Here is an 18,808-nt window from a genome sequence, read left to right as displayed (position 1 = left end):
GTGCGACTACGCGCTCGTCTACGCGGAGAAGAAGAACGACGGCGAAGCGCCGTACTCGGTCTCCTTCACCGCGACGCAGAGCGGCGACGTCATCGTACAGCTGCACCCGCACTCGCAGCTCGAGCGCGCTGTGCGCCAGGAGCGGCAGGCGCAGGCCACGGAGCCGCCGCCGCCGCCCAGCGGCGGCGGAGTGCGCGGCTGCTCCTTCACTGTCCCTAACCCGGGCAGGAAGCGTGGGCAGCAGCAGCGCGGCAAGGGCCGCGGTGCCAGGGGCCGTGCCGATGCTGGACCCCGTCTCGTTGACAAGAACGCGCTGTCCGCGCGCGGCAGCGGGCCCTCGCGCCAGTCGCGCTCGCCGTCGCCCGACTCTCCGCCCGCCAAGCGGGCCGCCTCCGCTGACTCGTCCGGCTATGAAACCGATACGCCGGACGAAGTGCAGGGCCTCTTATCGCTCGGGGAACCCCATATCGGCGGTCCGCAGGGTATGCGGCGCGCTCGGCATGAGGGAGCAGTTTGAGGCGGCGATGGCGGCGGGCGAGCTTCTCGAGCTGCTCGAGAGCTTGCCGCGAGGGGCGGTCGAGGCCTCTGTCCGACAGATGCGGGGTTACAACCGCACGGGCGAGTGGCCAGAGCCCATTCTCACCAGCCCTGCCCCGCAGCGCGGCCGCTCGCCAAGCCCCGTCGATGAGTGGTCAGATGGTTAGTGCCCGAGAGCGAGGGGTCCGGGGGGGAGCACAAACATAGGACGCCCAGCCTTGCCCTCGTGCCGCCGAGTGCATATCCTATGCGAGAGAGATCCCCTGTGCCCTGTGCCCAGCCCTCTCCGCGCGGCGATGCGCCCTCCCCCCTCGCTTTTGCAAAATCCTGCAAAGGTGGGGACGTGTCTGTCCTCGACCCAGCCCTAGCTTGGGATGTCCGTTGTATTTATTTATTTATTCGTGCCGTCCTCCCATCCCTCCCTTCGGAACAAACCCTTGAGTTGTCTGTTTTTTTCTTTCTTTCTTTTCCAAGTGCTCCAAGTATGCAGGATCCTGCGTCCACCCATGTCCAGGTGCAACAAGCCAACGGGTTTCGCTTAGGCTTGCGGCGCTGGTCCTGGTCTGTCTCCTTATACCTACTCCTCTAGTCCTCCACCTCACACAACGAGTGCCGTAGAATATCATAGTGCGGCCTCTCGGTGGCTCCTGCCCTGCCCTCGATGGCTCGGACCACTTCTTTCTCGACTCACTCAGTCCACGACTTGATCCACCGCATCACGGTCTCGTGCCAGACGACGCTGTTTTGCGGGTTCAGGCAGTGGTGGTTCTCGCCGGGGAGATACAGCATCTCGCTCGGCACGCCGCGCCGCTGCAGCGCCGTAAAAGTGGCGATGCCCTCCGACTCCACGAGCAAGGCGTGCTGGCTGAGTTCAAGGAGGAGTTGACGCAGCTTGCCGTCACGCTCGCAAAGAAGTGAGTTGAACCCTTGCTGCGGGCTGCGGCCTGCGGCTGGGGCAGACGAGCCAAAGAAATTTTCGTTTTTTTTTTTTTTGAGAGCGCCTTCGTTGTTAATAGTACAAACCCAATGGTCCTCTGCGAGCGGTCCTCCGTTGCAGCCGCACACACGCACACGCCACGCCGCACCGCGCGCCCGCCCACCGCCCCGCCCAGGCGGGAAAGAGATGAGGAGATGGGACAGCGAAGGAGGAAGCACAAGCACGTATGGGAGGGTTCAGTAATGCGCCACGCTGCCCGGCGTTTCTCACTTTCCGGGACAGCCCCGCCCTTGTGAGGCAGGAAAGTGACGGCTACCCCGTACGCCCTGCAGCCTGCTACTCCGACGCCGACCGCCCATCCTCCCCTCCTCGCTCCCCCCTCGAATGCTCCGGACCCCGACAAGCCGCCCGACGTTGGGCCTCTGCCCCGCACGCTCCCGCCCCGCTGCCCCTCACACACACCCAGGCCCGACATGCACATACAAGACAAACCCGGCGTCCTGCTCTCAAAAGAAAAGAAAAAATTTTTGGGGGCGCGCCGCCAGGCGCGTCCCCACTTTTGTATCACAGCTGCGAGGGCCAACCAAGGGATTCGGCGCGTCAAGTTAACTTGACCGCTCGTTCGGGCTTTGGGCCGCAGGCCGGCGCGCAGCGCCACGCCGCCAGGCGTCCGCCGGAGGCCCGCCGGAGGCTCTTCCTGCGGCCACATTCTGGCAAGATTCCGCCGCGCTCAGGCGCCCAGAGGATGCGTGCGCTGCGCTCAAACGTCGCGATTTGGCAATAGGCGCTCGAGCCGGCGCACAGCGGACGGGTGCGCCGCGCAGGGGGGGTCGGAGGGGTGCGAGAGGGGGCGTGGGTCGGGCGCGCACCGGCCGGCTCCGGGAGCGGCCATCACGTCGAGGAGGGGGGCTGTCGGCGGCTCGAGCGGCGAGGCGTGCCACTCTGCTTCGCCGCCGACAGCCCCTCTTCCGAGCCGGCGCGTGGCGACGAGCCGCGGCCAGTGTCGCTGGTTCCTTTGGCGGCGCAGCGTTTATCCCCCCCACCCGCGCCCGCCCGCCCGCCCGCCCGCCCGCCCTCAGGCCTTGCCCCTTCGCAGGCGCGGGAGCGCTCGCCGGCGAGCACCTCCTACCTCTCCTCGCCCGGCTGCTCCCTTGCCCCGTCGCCCGCCGCGCCCTCGCCCGGCCGCCTCACCGCGCACGGAGCGCTCGGATGCTCGCCGCCGCCGCCGCGCGTCCCCGCGCCGCCACGCTTGCCCCCACCTTGCCTCACGCGCGCTCTGTGGAGGGGCAGAGCGCGTGTCTCTGGCACAGACGGAGCAGCGACCGCTGCAGCGGTCGCTGCTCCGCCCCTCCGTCGCGCGCGCGTCGCTGCTCCGCCCCTCCGCCCTCGCCCCGCCCACCCAGTCCGCAGTCGCCCCGCGTCTCAACCAACACCCTTCCCGCGGCCACGCAGGGCCGTGTGGTGTGTGTGACACTCTGTGAGTGAGGGGGACGGCGTGCGCGTGGCAAATAAATGAATAAAAACGGAGACCTCGTGAGGCGTGGCGCCGCACACACACAAGAGTGGCTCGCAGCCCTCCCTCCCGTCCTCACCTCCGGTGCACCACTGCACACCTCTCAGCGCACACCTTCGGGACTCACTCCACAGCCATGCGCGAGGAGGAGGGACCTCCTGCCGCGCCTCCCTCCGGCTCTGCCGGCCGCGCGCGGCAGTTTGGGTTGCCATGCTGGCCGGGCACGCGGCCTGCCGCCGCGGCCGCGGCGTGCCGCTGCTCCTTGCGCCGCTCGACATCGGCCTTTGCCTTGGCTTTCTTCCGGAGGGCCGCCTCGTCTGCGCCTTCCTCGCCTGCGCCCTCCTCCCCGTCCTCGCCCTCCTCCTCCTGCTGCTGCTCCTCCGCCCACGGCGGCGGCGCGGAGTGCGCGGGCGCCGCGGGCGGCGCCGCGTGCCACGGCCAGTCCGGCGGGTACGCGTCCTCGTCCTTGAGCATGACGGTGAAGACCTCGCCGGGCTGCTTGCCCGGCGGAATGGTGACCTCGATCCGGTCCCCGCTGGGCGGCCGGACAAAGATGGTGTGCGCCGAGGAGGCGGTCTTCTCCGGCATCGCAAAGGTGTGAAACGACCACTCCGGCTTCTTGATGACGAGCTGGACGTGCTCCATCTGCAGCGAGAGGCGGCCGATGGACCGCTCGAGGCGCCCGAGGTCGGCGGCGAGGCCGCCACCGCGGAGATCGCGAACTTTCGTCTCGAGCTCGTTGATCTTGAGCTGCTTCCAGTCGAGCTTTTGCTGCAGGTTCCGATTCTCAAGCTGCAGAGCCTGCAGGTCGCTGGAGGCTGCCATGCTGGTCGCTAAACCACCAGTATCACGGCCAAAAAAGGTTTGGGTGAAAAAGAATTCTCAAACTCCCGGCGTGACTCGGCGAAAGCAGCAGGCGAGCGCAGGGTCATTGTGTCTGGGCAAGATTTGCTTCATGTCACAGTCGAGCGGGCCGCACGCCTGCGGCGGAGGTGGCGGCGGAGGCTCGCCGCACCGACGCACTGCGCTCTCGGACGTCGGCAACACTCCTCCGCGCCCGCTCGGCGTTGGAGGCCGGCCCGGTGGCTCTCCCGTCTTGGAGCGCTGCCGTCAGCAATTCGCCGACGGTGGTGGCGCGGATGCGGTGGTGCCGCTGCCGCCGGGCGGAGTCGCTACCGTTTTCCCTCCGCCACCGGCCTTCCTCCTGCCGGACGACGTTGTCCTCACGGGGCCCGTGTTCGAGTCGGAGGGGCTTCCGCCCGACCCCACCCGCGCCGGCCGCATCCGAATGGTGCGTGAGGAGGTGGAGGGGGCGCGGCGACGCGCCGAGCGCAAGGCGGCGGCCGAGGCGGCGAAGGCTGCCCGCGGGCGAGCAGCAGCAGCAGCAGCACGATTCTTGACACATGATTACACTACACAGTCCTCCCTTCGGTTGTCGTTTCGAAGCTGTTTTTTTCTTCTATCGCAGCGCACTCGCATCTGTGAGCCTAGCGCAGCGCGAACTCGCCGTCTGGGCCTAGCGCAGCGCGAACTCGCCGTCTGAGCCTAGCGCAGCGCGAACTCGCTCTGAGCCTAGCGCAGCGCCTCGGAAAACACCATTTTGGCTCGCCAACAAGCCCTCCGCGCCCCCACACCGTTAGGATAATACTTTTTTTTTCCTGCACCCCTCTCATTCGATGGCGGAACCATTCGATGCCGGCAAGTGGTCATCGCTCTGCCCCTGCTCTTTACGCTCTCCGGGCCGCTCCTGATTCACACGATGTCCCGCCAGCAGCAGCTCCTCCGCGCGCCACTCCTCGACAGCGATGCTGTCGTGGTGCCGGGCTCACGTCAGAGTGCACTTGCGACCGGCTCTTGCTGGACGATCAGCCACAAGGGCGCCGCATACGCTGCGTGGCGCTATGTGGCGCTGCTCGGCACGGTGGCGACGCTCATGGCCGTGCCGCTGCAACTCGCCTTCTTTGACGGGTCGCCGCCGCTCGCCGCCGCCAGCCACGCTGCCGACCTCTTCTTCTCGTTGGACGTGCTCGTATCGCTCGTCCTGACGTACGAGCGAGCCACTACTGGCGAGGTCGTGTCGCAGCCTAGTGCGGTTGCGCGGCGCTATTGCCGGAAGTGGCTGCTTCTCGACATGCTGGCGGCAGTGCCGGTCGACTCGCTGACTTCGATCAGATTGCTGGCCTACCTGCGTTTCCTCCGCGCACGCCGCCTCTCTGCGCTCTTCTGGCAGCTCGAGCTCGACGAGCGGCTCTCGTACGGAGGCCTCCTCGCGATCAAGTTCACGCTCCTGCTGCTGCTCGACGCGCACGTCGGCGGCTGCACGATCTGGTACCTCGCCGCGCCGGGCGAGGAGATGTTTGAGCACGGCCTCGGCGACGCGCAGGGCTGGGGCCAGCAGTGGGTGCTCGCGATATACTGGGCGGTCGCGACCCTCTGCACCGTCGGGGGCGTAATTAATAATTAATAGTCAATTAATAGTTAATTAGGCGGTCACGACCCTCTGCACCGTCGGGTACGGAGACTACTCGCCAGAGACCACGGGCGAGCGTCTGTTTGCCACGGCCTACATGCTCGCCAACCTCGCACTCACCGCGTGGATCATCGGCACCGTCGCCATGCTCGCGACGCGGGGCGACGGGGAGCGGGCCGCGTACCGGCGCGACCTGCTGATGCTAGGCAGGTACGTGCGCAGCACGGGCCTGCCCCCGCCGCTGCGCCGCAGCATGAAGGCGTACCTGTGGCTGCAGCACGTCTCTGGCACCGTCGACGCCTCCGCCTTCGAGCGCAAGCTCCCCTCCTTCCTCACGAAGAAGGCGCGGAACACGAGGCACCTCCCGCTGCTCTCGCGCGTCCCCCTGCTGGCCGCGGCGGGCGAGGGCGACGACGCGCGCTTCGTCGCGGCGCTGGCTGCTCGCGCGGAGGAGCTGATGCTCATGAGCGGCTTGCGCGTCTTCGAGCCGGGCGACCTGGCGCAGGACCTCTGGGTGGTTGTGGACGGCGGAGCGGAGGTGGTGGTGGAGGGCGTGGCTGTGCACGTCTGCGGCGCCGGATCCGTGCTCGGAGCAGAGTCTGGCCCGTGTCAGGAACAGAGGTGACGCCGAGAGGCCTTCTAGCTGTACCAGTCCCGCTGCTACACCATAGGTCCTTCTTCTCGGGCCTCGCGATGCCGTGGGAGATTGCGATCACCAGCCTCACGCGCGCGCTCAAGCTGACCGACGCCGACCGCGACGCCCTCCTCGAGGCCTTCCCGGCGCAGGGCCGCCGCATCCTCGCGCGCCTCATCTCGCGCGCCGAGGCGTGGGGGCAGAGCGCCGCGGAGCAGGCCGCCACGCCCCCTCCGCCGTCGCCTCCGCGGCGGCGGCGCTGGTCGAGCGGGCGGAGCCGCTCCGGCTCCGACGCGGCGGTGGAGCGCGCCGCCGCAGAGAGCGCCGCCGTCTCTGCATTCGGCGAGCGGTGCGGCGCCCTGGCGGCGGCGCTGCGCGGCCAAAAGGCCAAGCACGAGCGAGCGCTGTCGACGACTCTTTGCGACCTCGCCGCAAAGAATCTGCTGCTGCCGGTGCAGCGGCTCCTGCTGACGGTCGACGCGTCGTCGGTGCCGCCCGACTACGACGGCAGGTGCCGCCGTATCATTTTGCGCACCACCCGTCCGCACGCGCCCCCTTTTTGAGTGAGCGGCGGTCCTAACCGCACCCCTGCACGAACGGCAGGACCGCGATGCACCTCGCCGCAGCGCAGGGGCACGTGGACATGGTGGAGCTGCTCGCCGGCGAGGGGTGCGACGTCTCGCCGGTCGATAGGTTCGGGCGGACCCCGCTCCACGAGGCTGCGATCAACCGGCACGGAGGCTGCGTCGAGGCGCTGAAGCGCTTGGGCGCGACGCTGCGCCTGCCGGAGCACGAGGAGGCGTCGCTGCTTTGCAACGCGGCTGCAACGTCTGACGCCGGCCTGCTGGCCTCCCTCCTCGCCGCCGGCGCCCTCCCCTCCGCGTGCGATTACGACGGCCGTACGGCGCTTCACATCGCTGCGTGCGCTGGCTCGCCGGTGCTGGCAGGCACACTTTTGAGGTCGTTGCGCCGCCCGATTGGCTCGCTCAAGGATCGGTGGGGGCACACGCCCGAGGACGAGGCGAGGCGGCGAGGGTTTAAAACCGTGTTGGAGGTGCTGAGAGGGACACGCGCCGATGGTAAAGTAGCAAGGTAAATAAAAGGGGCGACAGCCGAAAAAGTTATAAAAAACGCCGCGCAGCTAGTAGGACTTTTCCAGGCGGTGGAGCCGCACGGGTAAGGTAAGGTAAGGTAAGGTAAACTTCTCCACACACACGAGGTGGTGGGGCAAGGGGGGGCAACCCTCGCGTCTCCACGTCTGACGACAGGAGCCCCACGGCATTCAAAGTGCAAGGCCCAGTGCGCGTGGGTGAGCGGTGTGTGTGTGTGTGTGTGTGTGTGTGTGTGTGTGTGTGTGTGTGTGTGTGTGTGTGTGTGTGTGTGTGTGTGTGTGTGTCACGTCACTGCATCCTCCGCCGGTTCCTCCCGTCGCCTCTTCTTTGTTCGAATGTTTTTCAATCCATCCTTCACGAAGCCCTCCCATGTAGCTAGCGTTCTTGGCGAATGTCTCGAAATGGCCAGCAGGCGCTGTCTGCTCGCGGTCTGTGCGGGCCGCTCGTCCTCCTCGCCCTTCTTTCGTCCTCCCGTCCCTCCCCTCCACCATGGCCTTCTCGGCACTTCTTTCTCCATCCGCCTCGCCCTGCCTTTTCGTATCGTGCCGTTCGCCCTCCATTCGGTGACCTCCATGGCTGTCCGGCTCCTTTTGGGTGGCGCTCTCGATACCGTTGCGTCAACCTCGACGTCGCTGTCGCCCTCCCCGTCCCCGCCGTCGTCCGTGCCTCGGTTCGCGTCATCGGTAGCGTCTCCGTTGTTCCCTCGTGCCCCGCCGTCGCCCTCTCTGCTCGGGCCGTTAGCGATTTCGCCCCTCCTGCGTGTCGCCCCTCCGTCCCCTCCCCTTTCTTCGTCATCATCGTCGCTGTCGCGAAAGCCCTCCGGTCCCTCGATTCCCTCGCCTATCCCCTCCGCTGCGTCGTCCCAGTTTATATCCTCATCCTCTGCGCACGTCGCGTTGGCTTCCTCTCTCCCCCTTTCCTCCCTGCCCCTCTCGCTGTCTGGTGTTAATGGACCCCCTTCCTCTCCCTCGCCACCGTCACCATCCCCGTCGCTACCGCCCTCCATGCCCGCCGCCCTTTGTTTCACACTCGTCTCTGCCATGTCCGCCGTCGCCGCCGTCCTGTCTGCTGCGCTCTGTGCTCCGTGGTACAGTCGCTTATTGTTGCTCAGGATTAGCTCACGCACCAGGACAGCCTCCTGCTCGTTATTTTGGCTTGCCGGTATGCATCCAAAGTTCCACGCTAGCTCCTCCTTCGTCACGTCTATCTTTTTGCAGTATCTCGCGAATGCCGTCCGCGCTTGCTGGGGTGTTATTGCGTTCGGATCCGCCCTGGTCCCCGCCCTGTATCCCATCTCCTTGCGGTGGCTCCTGTATGAGTCCCCATATGACCATGTGATTTCTTGGCCTTCCTTGACTCCCCTCTCTGCAAACAGGACCATCACCTGCGCAGCTGCCTTGCCTAATTGTATCTCCTCGTAGCGTACGAAGTGCGTCGCCCTCGTGCCTCGTTTCGGCTCATTCGATGCTGCAGGCCAATCGAAGTTACAGCGCGCCGCGACGCTGTCAAAGTCGTCCTCGCTCTCGTCGTCACTTCCATCCAGCTGCGTCCCCCCTGCTGCCGTGTGTCGTGACAGTTCGGCTGGTACTGTCTCTGGTGGCTGCGCCGTTCCTGTCCGGAAGATCTCCCCAGTGTAGATGCTACACACCTCGAATTTCTCTAGCCTCCTCGTCGCCAGTAGGCCGAGTTCCCCTTCCGCTATGCCAGAGGGGCCTACCTTCGCCCCTTCCACCGTGCCGCCCGTCGTTAGCATGGCCGTCGTTACTTTCGCCGCTGCCTCTGCTGCTTGTCGGCGGAGCGCCTCGCGCCTTCCCTCGTCTCCATGCTCCTGGTCTTGTTCTTTTTGTTTTCCTGCGCTTCCTGTCGCTGGTCCGGCGACGTATCTTGCCGTCTGCCTTCGCTTCCTGGCGGGCCGCGTTTCCTTCCCCTCGTCCCGTCTGTTTTCTCCTGCGTGGTCGCCCTCGCGTGCGCCGCTCGCCGTCTGTTCTCCTCTCTGCTTGCCGTCCTCGTCCCCTCGCTGTCGTCGCTTCCCTCCGGCGCTCGCCGCATCGTCGTTCCTATCACCGCGTTTCCTGCGCTGGCCTTCGCCTTCGAGCTCGCAGTGGGTCGTTTTGAGTGTCATCCCCATCGCTCTCGTCGTTCTGCCTCTCCCCGCTTCGAGGCGTCTCTCTGCCTCTTCCCTTTCCTTCTCCTCAGCATCACGTTGTCGACGTCGCCTCCGTCGCCAGCAAATACACGCATTCGCCGCCCACTCCATTTCTCGTATCCTCTCCTTCCTTTCCTTCTGTCCCTCTCTCAGGCGTTCTGTTTCCGCGGCTACTCGTTCCTTCCTCTCCGCCTCGAGTCCCTTCCTCTTCTCTTCCCGTACTTTGATTATTGATGCCGCCGTCTGCTGCAATGCCTTGAGTGAAGTCACCACCCGTGTGTCATACTCCCTCATGATGTCTTCTGGCGGGTCCTGGTCCATCACACTCGGCTCGGGTAGTCGTCCAGCTAGCAGTTGCTCCATCGCCTCCCATTCCTCGTCGCTCTCCCTTCTTCCTGCGCACCTCTTCGTCGCCCCAGCAATGGCGCGTACAGCGAGCGCCTGGGCTTCGCACTCTGCGGTGTGGGCGAGTGTCCGCCTCCTTGACTTCGGTGGCGTCCATCGTAGCGCCTTGAGCACGTCCGCCGCGCCTTTCCTCATCTCCCGGTAGTGCTCCCTCCTCTCTCCCTTCACCGCCTCGCACTCGGCGCATAGGACGTGCCTAGTGTTAGCTATTGTCCTGCAACATCCAGGATGCCAACAACCTTCAGCCCCATCGGCACACGCTCCTCCTCCCTCCTCGTCCCACCCGTCCTGCCACGCCTCTGCCTCTAGGCTGGCCCTCCATCGCCTCCCGTGCTCTATACCTCGGGTCTGTCCCGTCCGCATGCCGTGTACCAGCCTTAGCCTCGCCTTCTCCCCGCAGGCCTCGGGCTGGCGCTGGGTCGATTTTGGACCCCGTTCTCTGTCTCCCTCGTATCTCGTGTCGCCTGATATCGTCCCCGTCGCCTTGATTACCGTCCTCCACACGTTGTCGTCTCCTCCCTTTCGCGCTGTGTGCCCGCCGTCCAGCCGCTTTCGTACCCACCGCCCAATTTTCTCCTTCGCTTCTTGATACAGCCTCCTGTCTCGGATCTCCGGCGCCTGCCCCTCCTCCTCATGCGTGTAGATGCATGCCCTGTTCGTCACGTGTCGTGCTAGGTCCATCTCGTACGCGCTCGTTACCCTGCTCCGCAGGTGTGCCTTTGCCGCCGCGTCCGCCATGGAATTGGGCGCGTTGCCCGCGTGCCCCTCTGTGAAGATGAAAATCACGTACCCTCCGTGGCGCTGTATAATGTCGATTTGTGCTTGCACCGCCGCATAACCTTGCATTGAGTGCGCTCCTATTTGTCTCGCCGCGTGCCCGCCCCCGATACGCCCGTTCGATCTCCTTGAGCGCCGTCTCGCTGTCCGACATTACTAGGCATCGGTGTGGCTGGAGGGTCGTTTCTGTTTCGTCCGCCTTCGTGCGCAGGAAGCTGTAGATGGCGTACATCTCGGCGTCGACAATCTCCCACGATCCCGGCAGGGCGCCTCCCCATATTCAGCCGCACGGGCGTACAGTATGTGGACTGCGCAGGGCCGCCGCGTCGTCTCGCTCACGCACACCGACTCTAACTTTTGTTCCATGCACAACGAGGTCGCCGTCCTCTCAGGGCGCGCAGTCCGCTAGTCACGGGACGGTGTAAGTGTGAGCCGACGGCCGACGGTGGCGGGCGGCGCAAGCGCTGCGCTCTTCAGCATGCGTTCGCCTCTTCCCACTCCCGGATCATCCGGCGCAGCGTGTGGTTGGGGGCGAGGAAGGTGTGCACGAGCGCCTCGCCCGTCATCGGGCTCGTCGACTTGGTCGCGAGCCAGCGCTCGATCGCCGACCGCTCGTACGAATGCCCGTCCGCCGCCATCACCGGGTCACTCATGAGCTCGGTCGTGATCGGGCAGATGAAGTCGGCCGGCGGCTCCTCCTCCCTCGGAGCCGGCGCCTCTGCGGCCGAGGACGGCCCTTGCGCCTCCGCCGCCCGCCTCCCCTCCCCCAGCCTCGCGCTCTCCTCGAGCGCCGCCGCCAGCTCCGCCTCCTCCGCCGCCGCCACCGCCTCCTCCGCCGCCTCCTCTGCCGGCGCCTCGGCCTCTTGCGACGGCCCAGCGCCGCCCCCTCCGCCCTGCTCTTCTTCTTGCCCCTCTTCTTGGCCGTCTTCTTCTCCTCGGGGCACTTCCCCGCCTCCTCCTCCGCCAGCAGCGCCGCCGCAGCCTCCTCGGCCGCCCTCTCGGCCTCCACCCTCTCTGCCGCCGCCCTCTCGGCCACTGCCCTCGCCACCCTCGCCTCAATCTCCGCTCTCTTCGCCTCCCTCGCCGCCGCCACAAGTGCGCGCTCGCACTCGCCGTGGCCCTCCTCCTTTGCCAGCTGCAGCGCCGTCTTGCCGCTCGCATCGCACGCCGCTGTGTCTGCGCCCGCCCGCAGCAGGCAGAGCACGATGGCGGGGTGGCCATGGTAGCACGCGATGTGCAGCGGCGTGACGCCACTGTCCTTGGCTCGGTTGACTGCCGCGTCGGCGCCGAGTAGCAGCCGAACGCACTCGAGGTCGCCCTTCTGGCACGCAATGTACAGCGGCGTGGCGCCGTCGTCCCTGGCTTGGTTGACCGCCGCGCTAGCCTCGAGAAGCAGCCGAACGCACTCGAGGTGGCCCTTCTGGCACGCAATGTACAGCGGCGTGGTGCCGTCGCCCCTGGCTTGGTCGATCGCCGCGCTAGCCTCGAGGAGCAGCCGGAGGACGTCGACGTGGTCCTTCTCGCACGCAATGTACAGCGGTGTGACGCCGTATTCCGTGGCTTGGTCGACCGCCGCGCCCGCCCCGAGGAGCAGCCGGGCGATCTCGAGGTAGCCGCTCCAGCACGCGACGTACAGCGGCGAGAAGCCGCCTTCCGTGGCCTGGTTCACCGCCGCGTCGCTGGCCCCGAGGAGCAGCCGGGCGCACTCGAGGCGGCCCTTCTCGCACGCGACGTACAGCGGCGTGGCGCCGTCGTCCTTGGCTTGGTTGACCGCCGCGCTGGCGCCGAGGAGCAGCCGCACGCACTCGAGCTGGCCGTTCTGGCACGCGATGGACAGCGGCGTGGCACCGTTGTTCTTGGCTTGGTCGACCGCCGCGCTGGCCTCGAGGAGCAGCTGGGCGCACTCAAGGTGGCCCTTCTGGCAAGCGATGGCCAGCGCGGTGGAGCCGCCGCCGGTCGTCGCCCCCACGCTCGCGCCGCTCTCGAGCAGCAGCCGCACGGCGTCGGCCTGCCCGCACCAAGCGGCGTAGACCAGCAGCGTGAAGTGGTTCTGGGCCTCGAGCCGCGCGTCGAGCAGGGCCGTGAGCGCCGGGCCGCGCGTCCGCCCGGAGAGGAGGGCGCGCAGCGAGGCCAGGTCGCCCTTGGCCAGCTCGGCGAGCAAGGTCGGGCTGATGGCGCCGCTCATGGGCTCCACTGGGCAGGAAAGAGACGGTTTTGGGCGTGGAGGGCGGGGACAGGCGCGGGTGGGTGGGACGGTGGGACCCGCGGAGGGGGATCGGGACGGTTGAGGCTGTCAAGGGCCAGTACTTTGATGCAGAGGGGAAGTGTCATGTGGAGGCGCTGCTCTTCGAGGAGTTCGGCGCCATGAGCGCGGGGGCGGTGGATGGAGGAGCTGCTGATGCCGTGATGCGGGTGGCTGAGGTGGCGGGCCGGAAGCTCACATGGTGGCAGTACGACCAGGCGTCGTGGTCGGCGCGCGAATGGATGCCGTTTGTGCTGCAGCGACTGTCGGTGCAGCTCTGGACGGCGCTCGCGGACGAGGCACCGCGCGCCATTGGTGCGGCGTCACGCGGCCGCGAGGGACCGCGATTGCTTCCTAGAATTTTACCCTGATTCGCTCAGGATCAGAGAGAGAGATTTTTTGTTTTCAGGATCAGAATGACTCCTATGCGCTGTCTGATCTCCTCGTTGTACAGCAATCCTTCCTGCCCCCGCGCCCTCTCTTGCTCGGCAGCGGCGGACTCGCGCGCGCACTGGCAGGAAAGAAGAAGTTTACGACCCTCGCACGACACTAGGCACGGGACTGGCGCGCACTGGCACTAACAAATTAGATATTCTTATCTTTTTGCCCCCCTCCGAGACTAGGGACAGAACCACACCAGTATAGACCAGAGGGACTGCGCCTCGCCCCCGCTTGCCCTGACTGCACAGGATAGCGTGCCCCGATTACGGCGACACTTAGCGAGGGCACTGCGCAAGGAGGGGGTGCGTCGACTTTCTTTTTGTCCTCTCGGGGGAATGTTCTCTCGGCGCCCATGGCCTTCTGAGGTTTCGTACTAATGACGTCCTTCTTGGCACTTCGGGGGTCGGTGTGTGCGTATCTGTGGTGTCTAATTCCTCCGGTATGCTACATAGGTTTCCCGATCTGAGACCTCCGTTCAATCCGAGCGGTCTCTTGCTTGAAGCCTTCCCGCTGGCGGGAGATCCCCAGTTCGGAACCTGCTCGACCCTTATATTTTTGTTCACACCTGAGCGGGCTCAATTTGCGCAGATGCTCCTACGAATTTCGAACTCGTGTCTTCTCACGCTTAGCGCTTGGTGTGTGTTCGTTTTTCGTCACGGGAGGCACTGGCACTAACACAGATACACCATGGGAGCCGCCTAAGCGACTCCTGTGCGAGGACGGAAAGAAGCATTTTACAACACGGGACTGGCGCGCACACAGACTGGCACGAAAAAGAAGAATTCATAAACACCGAAAGAAGAAACCCACAGAGGGCCGATGATTACCTCCTTAAAAACCCCGTGTGGTGGCCGGGGGGGCGGCGTGCCGTGCTCTCCCATCCCAAGAGAAGATCTCTCTCTCTCTCCCCCCCATCCCTCCCTCTCTCTGTTTTCTTTCTTTCTGATCATCTCCCAGTGCTCCAAGAAAGTGCTTCGTCTGATTTCACGAACGACAAGCCTCAGACGGATGTGCGAATTGCGGCCTGCAGAAGAATCACTTGATTACATGGGAAGCGACAGAGTGCATATATATCACATGTAGCATGCGCATGCACATGCAACGCTAACTAACGGACTGGCTGTCACCAGCTGACAATCTCCGTATCTTTCTGAGCTGAAGCACATTATGTAAGTGAGGGCCGGTGTCGGAGAACGGGAGAGAGCGTCGCCACCTGCACACCTCTCGCACCTCGGCCCGGTTGTAAAAACTGATTTAAAGACCGATACCTCACAAATCTAGTGGATATATGGCACATATGGGCGGTTAAAGGACCGCCGTGTGTTTCTCTCAGGGACGCGCTGGAGTCTGCTTGGTCCAGCACACGTAGCCCTTCACTCCTGGCGCTGTGGCGACGAGCGTCGCAGCGTGCAGCTCGCACCTAGTCTCACAAGAGCCGCGCGTGCGGGCAAGGCTGCGTGCGCGCGGTGCGAGCTTGGCCCCAGTGCAGTGCTTGCAGCGCACCGGCGATAGCTGCCGACCTCGGCGTACTCGTACCCGAGGCACTTCGAGCTGCGCGCGAGAACGGGCGGGCATCAGCGAGCGCCGTTGCGTGGAAGAGGACCTGGCGTGGACGGGTCATCTCGGGCTGGGTATCTCGGGGCTGCCTGGACGCGCAGCGCTGGCGGCACTGTTCGTGCGTGCGCACGCCCCACGCCTCGGTGAAGGTGCCCCGCCCCCCTCCCCCCGCCCTGCACGCCCCGGCCTACAAGCGGGGTGTGCAGCGACGGGTGACCGCGGGTGTGTCGGGCGGAGAGAGCGCCTGGTCGAGCGCCAGGGAGACTGGTAGCCTCGCCGCGGACCCTATATCTCCCTAGATCTCCCTAGATCTCCCTAGATCTCCCTAGATCTCCCCATATCTGGTAGCCTCCCCGCGGACCGCAGCTGCAGGCGGCGCCCACAGATCGCCCCCCTTGCTCCTGCTGACGCCTTTGGTGCGCGGCGGCCGACGGGCTCGCGGCGGCGGCGGCGGCGGCGGCGGAAGCAGCAGAGACGGAAGCAGCAGAGGCGCCGCTGCCGGGGGCGGCGGCGGCGGGTACAGGCAGCACCCCTCGATCGCCGGCGCGGTGCGGTGCAACGGGCTGAAGCAGCCCCCACACTCGGCCGGAAACTCCGTCGCGACGCGGTTGCACGCCTACCAAAGTAAGAGAGAGACTCGCAGCCGTGACACACTGCCTCTTCCAGACCTGCTCGGTGTGTTGCGGCGCGGGGAAAGAGAGAGAGAGAGAGAGAGAGAGAGAGAGAGAGAGTCAGAGCACAACTCGCGCCTGCGCAACCTCGGCGCCGCCGACGCTCGTGAGCCATGTGACTCGAGCGCCTAATTAGTACTAATTCACCATCAGTTAACTAGTGATTACTAATTAAGCCGTCGCCGCTTGACTCGAGCGCCGCACGAGAAGCAAGCGCCGCCTCTGCACGCCGGCGTCGACCAGACCGCCCCTTGGCACGATGTGGGGCTCCCACCGGGGCAGAGGGCGCCGGGAGGCCACGGCGGAGGAGGGGGCGGGAGTGGGGACGGCGGCGGGCGTGGCGGGCGCGGCGGCAACGGCGGGGGCGGCGGCGGCGGCGGGTGGGGAGGCGGCGGCAGCGGTGATGGCGGCGGCAGCGGGTGGGGCGGCGGCGGCGGCGACGGGTATACGCAGCAGCCTTGCAGGGCTGGCGCGGTGAAGTGCATTGGGCTATAGCAGCCGCCGCACTGGGCGGGGAAGTCCTGCGCGACGCGATTGCACGCCTGCGGCGGCGGCGGCGGCGGCGGCGGTGTTAGTCGCGGGTGTGAGACTGTGTCGCCCCGCGCTGCTGCACGGCCTCCGATGAGAAGCCTCTGGCCGCTGTGTAGTGTGTAGCGGAGGTGTCACAGGGTGCTGGGCGCGGGCGCGCCTCGGTCACGCCTCCTCCGCCGGCGTGCGCCAGCCAGGTCACGCGCTCCTATTAACTAAGTAATTAACTACTAATGAACTATTAATTATTAATCAGCCGCCAGCCAGGTCACGCGCTCCCCGCACGAGAAGCAGCCGCCGCCGTGGCACACGACTCGCGCCTGAGTAATGAACGAACTTAACGATTAGTTTGCTGTTAAGTATGAATTGAGCCGCCGTGGCACACGACTCGCGCCTGAGTAATGAACTAACTAAAGTATTAGTTAGCTGTTAATTATGAATTGAGCCGCCGTGGCACACGACTCGCGCCTGAGTAATGAACGAACTAACGATTAGTTAGCTGTTAAGTATGAATTGAGCCGCCGTGGCACACGACTCGCGCCCACACCGCCTCGCCGCACGACGTGTGGGCTGTTTCCCGGGCACAGGGCGCCGGGGGGCGGCGACGGCGGGGGAGGAGGGTGAGTGACGGTGGCTGCGCGGACCGCCACCAGCGTCACCCCGCTCCCCGCGCTGGCGAGGTGGCTGTCGACGCGAGCGCCACCTAATTAATTAACTAATTAACTCTTAATTAGCTATTAATTAATTAGTGGCTGTCGACGCGAGCGCCACCGGTGTGCGTGCGGGGAGCTCCGACTTGGCGCGAGGCGGGAGGGGGAGGGGCGGCGGAAGGGGGAGGGGCGGCGGCCCCGGGCCCCGGAGCGGTACCAGTCGAGGATCTCGACGATCTCGTCTTGCTTGCTCCCCTCGGGCACGTTGACCCGCAGCGGCGAGCTCGGGTGCGCGTCACTCCACGGCGGGTGCGGGTCGGTCCTCCCTTCGCCGAAGCCCAGCAGGCCGACCGCGCGGAGCTTCTGGACGATGGTGTACCTCTCGGACGAGCCGCTGCCGGAGACGGGCCCCGAGGAGATGACGCCCATGTAGCACGCGGCGCAGAAGGTGGTGTGCAGGTTGAGGGAGAGCTGCGAAAGGGAGAGCGTCCCGCCGCCGTAGGCGGTGTCGACCACACCCGTCATGTGCCTGTTGTCTGGACATGGCGCGCCGGCGCCGACAGAGGAGCCCTGCTCGCCGGTTAACGTGCGGTCCACGTCCCACACGCACAGACAGGCGGAGTTGTCGTGCTTCAGATGGCCGGCCGCAACCATGGCGGCCATGTCGGGAGCGGCGTGGCCCGGATCGACGGCGGTCGACGAAGTCATCTGGACGGTGACGGGCCGCGCGGCGGCGAGGAGGAGCTGCCGCGCCAGCCAGGCGCCGGCGAGGAGATGCCGCATGCCGGAGCTGCTCCGTGGTGTTCAGAGCAGTCACCTAACGGCGAGCAGTAAGGCGCTGTCCCTGAAAAAGAATTCGCGCCTACGCGCACGGAGAGGTGACGAGTGAACTGCAGGTAGTGGGGAAGGCAGCTTCGATTGGACGTCAGCAGCAGTCACAAACGAACAAGGCGCTGTTCCTCAAGTGAAAAAGAATTTTACAAGGCCGGTTGGCTACAACACTGTCCCTCTGTGTTCGTGTGCGTCGCCCATCTCTCCCTGGAGATGACTGCTCTATTTATTTATTTATTACTGGGCACGCGCGAAAGCAGCCTCCTTAAAGTCAAAGGGGTCTACATTTGGAGAGATACCCAGGACCAAGACACAGGGCACAGTGTTACCTTACGTACTATGTAACATTTGCACGGACATGACAAATCTCCTTACTGCATGTCATCCTTACTGCATGAAAGCTTCGCTTCCCTCAAGCCCTTGAGTAACCTGAGCCGAGTTCCTGGGTGATCAATGCCACAGTCTTTAAGCACAGTGCCTGCAAAGTTGTCGCGCCCGCCTTGGAGCTCATGCACGATCTCGTCGATCTCGATTTCGCTCTTCTCGAGCTTCGAAATGATGCGTTCGATGTCCACGTCTTTGCCTCGCCAATCGACATTTCCCGGCGTCGTGAGCCAGGCACGCCACTGCGAAGCTTCCGGCGCGGGCGCGGGTGCGGGCGCGGGCGCGGGCGCGGGCGCGGGCGCGGGCGACGGCGGCATCAAGCCGGTGCACCACCCCGGTGGTGGCAAGCCCTTCTTCGGCGGCCCCGGCTTCGGCGGCTGCGGCTTGCGGTCCGAGGTGCCAGAGGCGCCGCCCGGCAACTTCCTCTGGTAGAAGCCAAAGCGCCGAATCTTGCAGAGGATCTCGGGCTGTCGCGAGGCGTCGCCGCTCCAGCAGGCACACGCGCGCGGCGGAGTGCTCGCTGCGCGAAAGCAGAGCTTACCCTCGGGGCCGTGCGCATCGCCCGCACAGCTCGGCGAGGACGCCGAGCGCGTCGAGCTCGACCCGTCTAGCAGCCCAGTGCGATGGCGTATCGCCGTCCGCATCCACAGCCATCAGCACCTCTCGCCCGCACCGCTCGAAGAGGAAGCGGAGTGCGTCGACATGGCCATTGGCAGCGGCGAGGTGCGCTGGCGTGCGGCCGTCGTCAGCCGCAGCCGTCAGCACCTCTCGCCCGCACTGCTCGACGAGGAAGCGGAGTGCGTCGACATGGCCATTGGCAGCGGCGTGGTGCGCTGGCGTGCGGCCGCTCGCAGCCGCAGCCGTCAGCACCTCTCGCCCGCACTGCTCGACGAGGAAGCGGAGTGCGTCGACATGGCCTTTGCCAGCGGCGTCGTGCGCTGGCGTGTCGCCGTTTGCATCCGCAGCCATCAGC

At 65.7% G+C, this 18,808-nt stretch overlaps 5 protein-coding genes across 5 annotated transcripts; 1 reads left to right on the top strand and 4 right to left on the bottom strand.

The window, feature by feature from the left end:
* Positions 1-1,224: 1,224 nt before the first annotated feature.
* Positions 1,225-1,389, bottom strand: EMIHUDRAFT_75445 (hypothetical protein; the record flags this gene model as incomplete). Its single annotated transcript, XM_005771769.1, has 1 exon — positions 1,225-1,389. A coding segment is annotated over one exon (165 nt), but the record flags the coding sequence as incomplete, so codon positions are not given.
* Positions 1,390-4,746: 3,357 nt separating this feature from the next.
* EMIHUDRAFT_242889 (hypothetical protein) lies at positions 4,747-7,187 on the top strand (the record flags this gene model as incomplete). Its single annotated transcript, XM_005771768.1, has 4 exons — positions 4,747-5,388; positions 5,474-6,054; positions 6,129-6,602; positions 6,695-7,187. 4 exons carry the CDS (start codon positions 4,747-4,749, stop codon positions 7,185-7,187), a joined length of 2,190 nt encoding a protein of 729 aa, XP_005771825.1.
* Positions 7,188-11,004: 3,817 nt separating this feature from the next.
* EMIHUDRAFT_117976 (hypothetical protein) lies at positions 11,005-13,086 on the bottom strand (the record flags this gene model as incomplete). The annotated part of the gene is made up of 2 exons (XM_005771767.1): positions 11,005-11,442; positions 12,973-13,086. The coding sequence occupies 2 exons, from the start codon at positions 13,084-13,086 to the stop codon at positions 11,005-11,007; spliced, it is 552 nt and encodes a 183-aa protein (XP_005771824.1).
* A 1,362-nt stretch (positions 13,087-14,448) lies between these two features.
* Positions 14,449-16,149, bottom strand: EMIHUDRAFT_444894 (hypothetical protein). The gene is made up of 7 exons (XM_005771766.1): positions 16,131-16,149; positions 15,633-15,984; positions 15,521-15,570; positions 15,121-15,387; positions 14,861-14,958; positions 14,718-14,765; positions 14,449-14,634 (listed from the first exon to the last, which is right to left on the bottom strand). The coding sequence occupies exons 2-7, from the start codon at positions 15,925-15,927 to the stop codon at positions 14,544-14,546; spliced, it is 849 nt and encodes a 282-aa protein (XP_005771823.1). The 5' UTR covers positions 15,928-15,984; positions 16,131-16,149; the 3' UTR covers positions 14,449-14,543.
* A 69-nt stretch (positions 16,150-16,218) lies between these two features.
* Positions 16,219-17,403, bottom strand: EMIHUDRAFT_242887 (hypothetical protein; the record flags this gene model as incomplete). The annotated part of the gene is made up of 3 exons (XM_005771765.1): positions 16,219-16,290; positions 16,615-16,654; positions 16,838-17,403. The coding sequence occupies 3 exons, from the start codon at positions 17,401-17,403 to the stop codon at positions 16,219-16,221; spliced, it is 678 nt and encodes a 225-aa protein (XP_005771822.1).
* Between the last annotated feature and the right edge of the window lie 1,405 nt (positions 17,404-18,808).

The sequence above is a fragment of the Emiliania huxleyi genome (genome assembly GCF_000372725.1).
Source record: "Emiliania huxleyi CCMP1516 unplaced genomic scaffold EMIHUscaffold_371, whole genome shotgun sequence".
NCBI lineage: Eukaryota > Haptophyta > Isochrysidales > Noelaerhabdaceae > Emiliania > Emiliania huxleyi.
The sequence above is the reverse complement of the archived record's forward strand: the minus strand, read 5'-3'. Positions and strand labels throughout refer to the sequence as shown.

Excerpts from the sequence above, each read along its gene's own strand:
- EMIHUDRAFT_444894 (XM_005771766.1), bottom strand. The coding sequence starts at position 15,927 with ATGCACTTCACCGCGCCAGCCCTGCAAGGCTGCTGCGTATACCCGTCG. Across the intron at positions 14,959-15,120 it reads CAGCTGCGGTCCGCGGGGAG|GCCGGGGCGTGCAGGGCGGG; the intron begins GCTACCAGATAT and ends CCCCGCTTGTAG. Across the intron at positions 14,766-14,860 it reads CGCCAGCGCTGCGCGTCCAG|CTCGAAGTGCCTCGGGTACG; the intron begins GCAGCCCCGAGA and ends TCTCGCGCGCAG.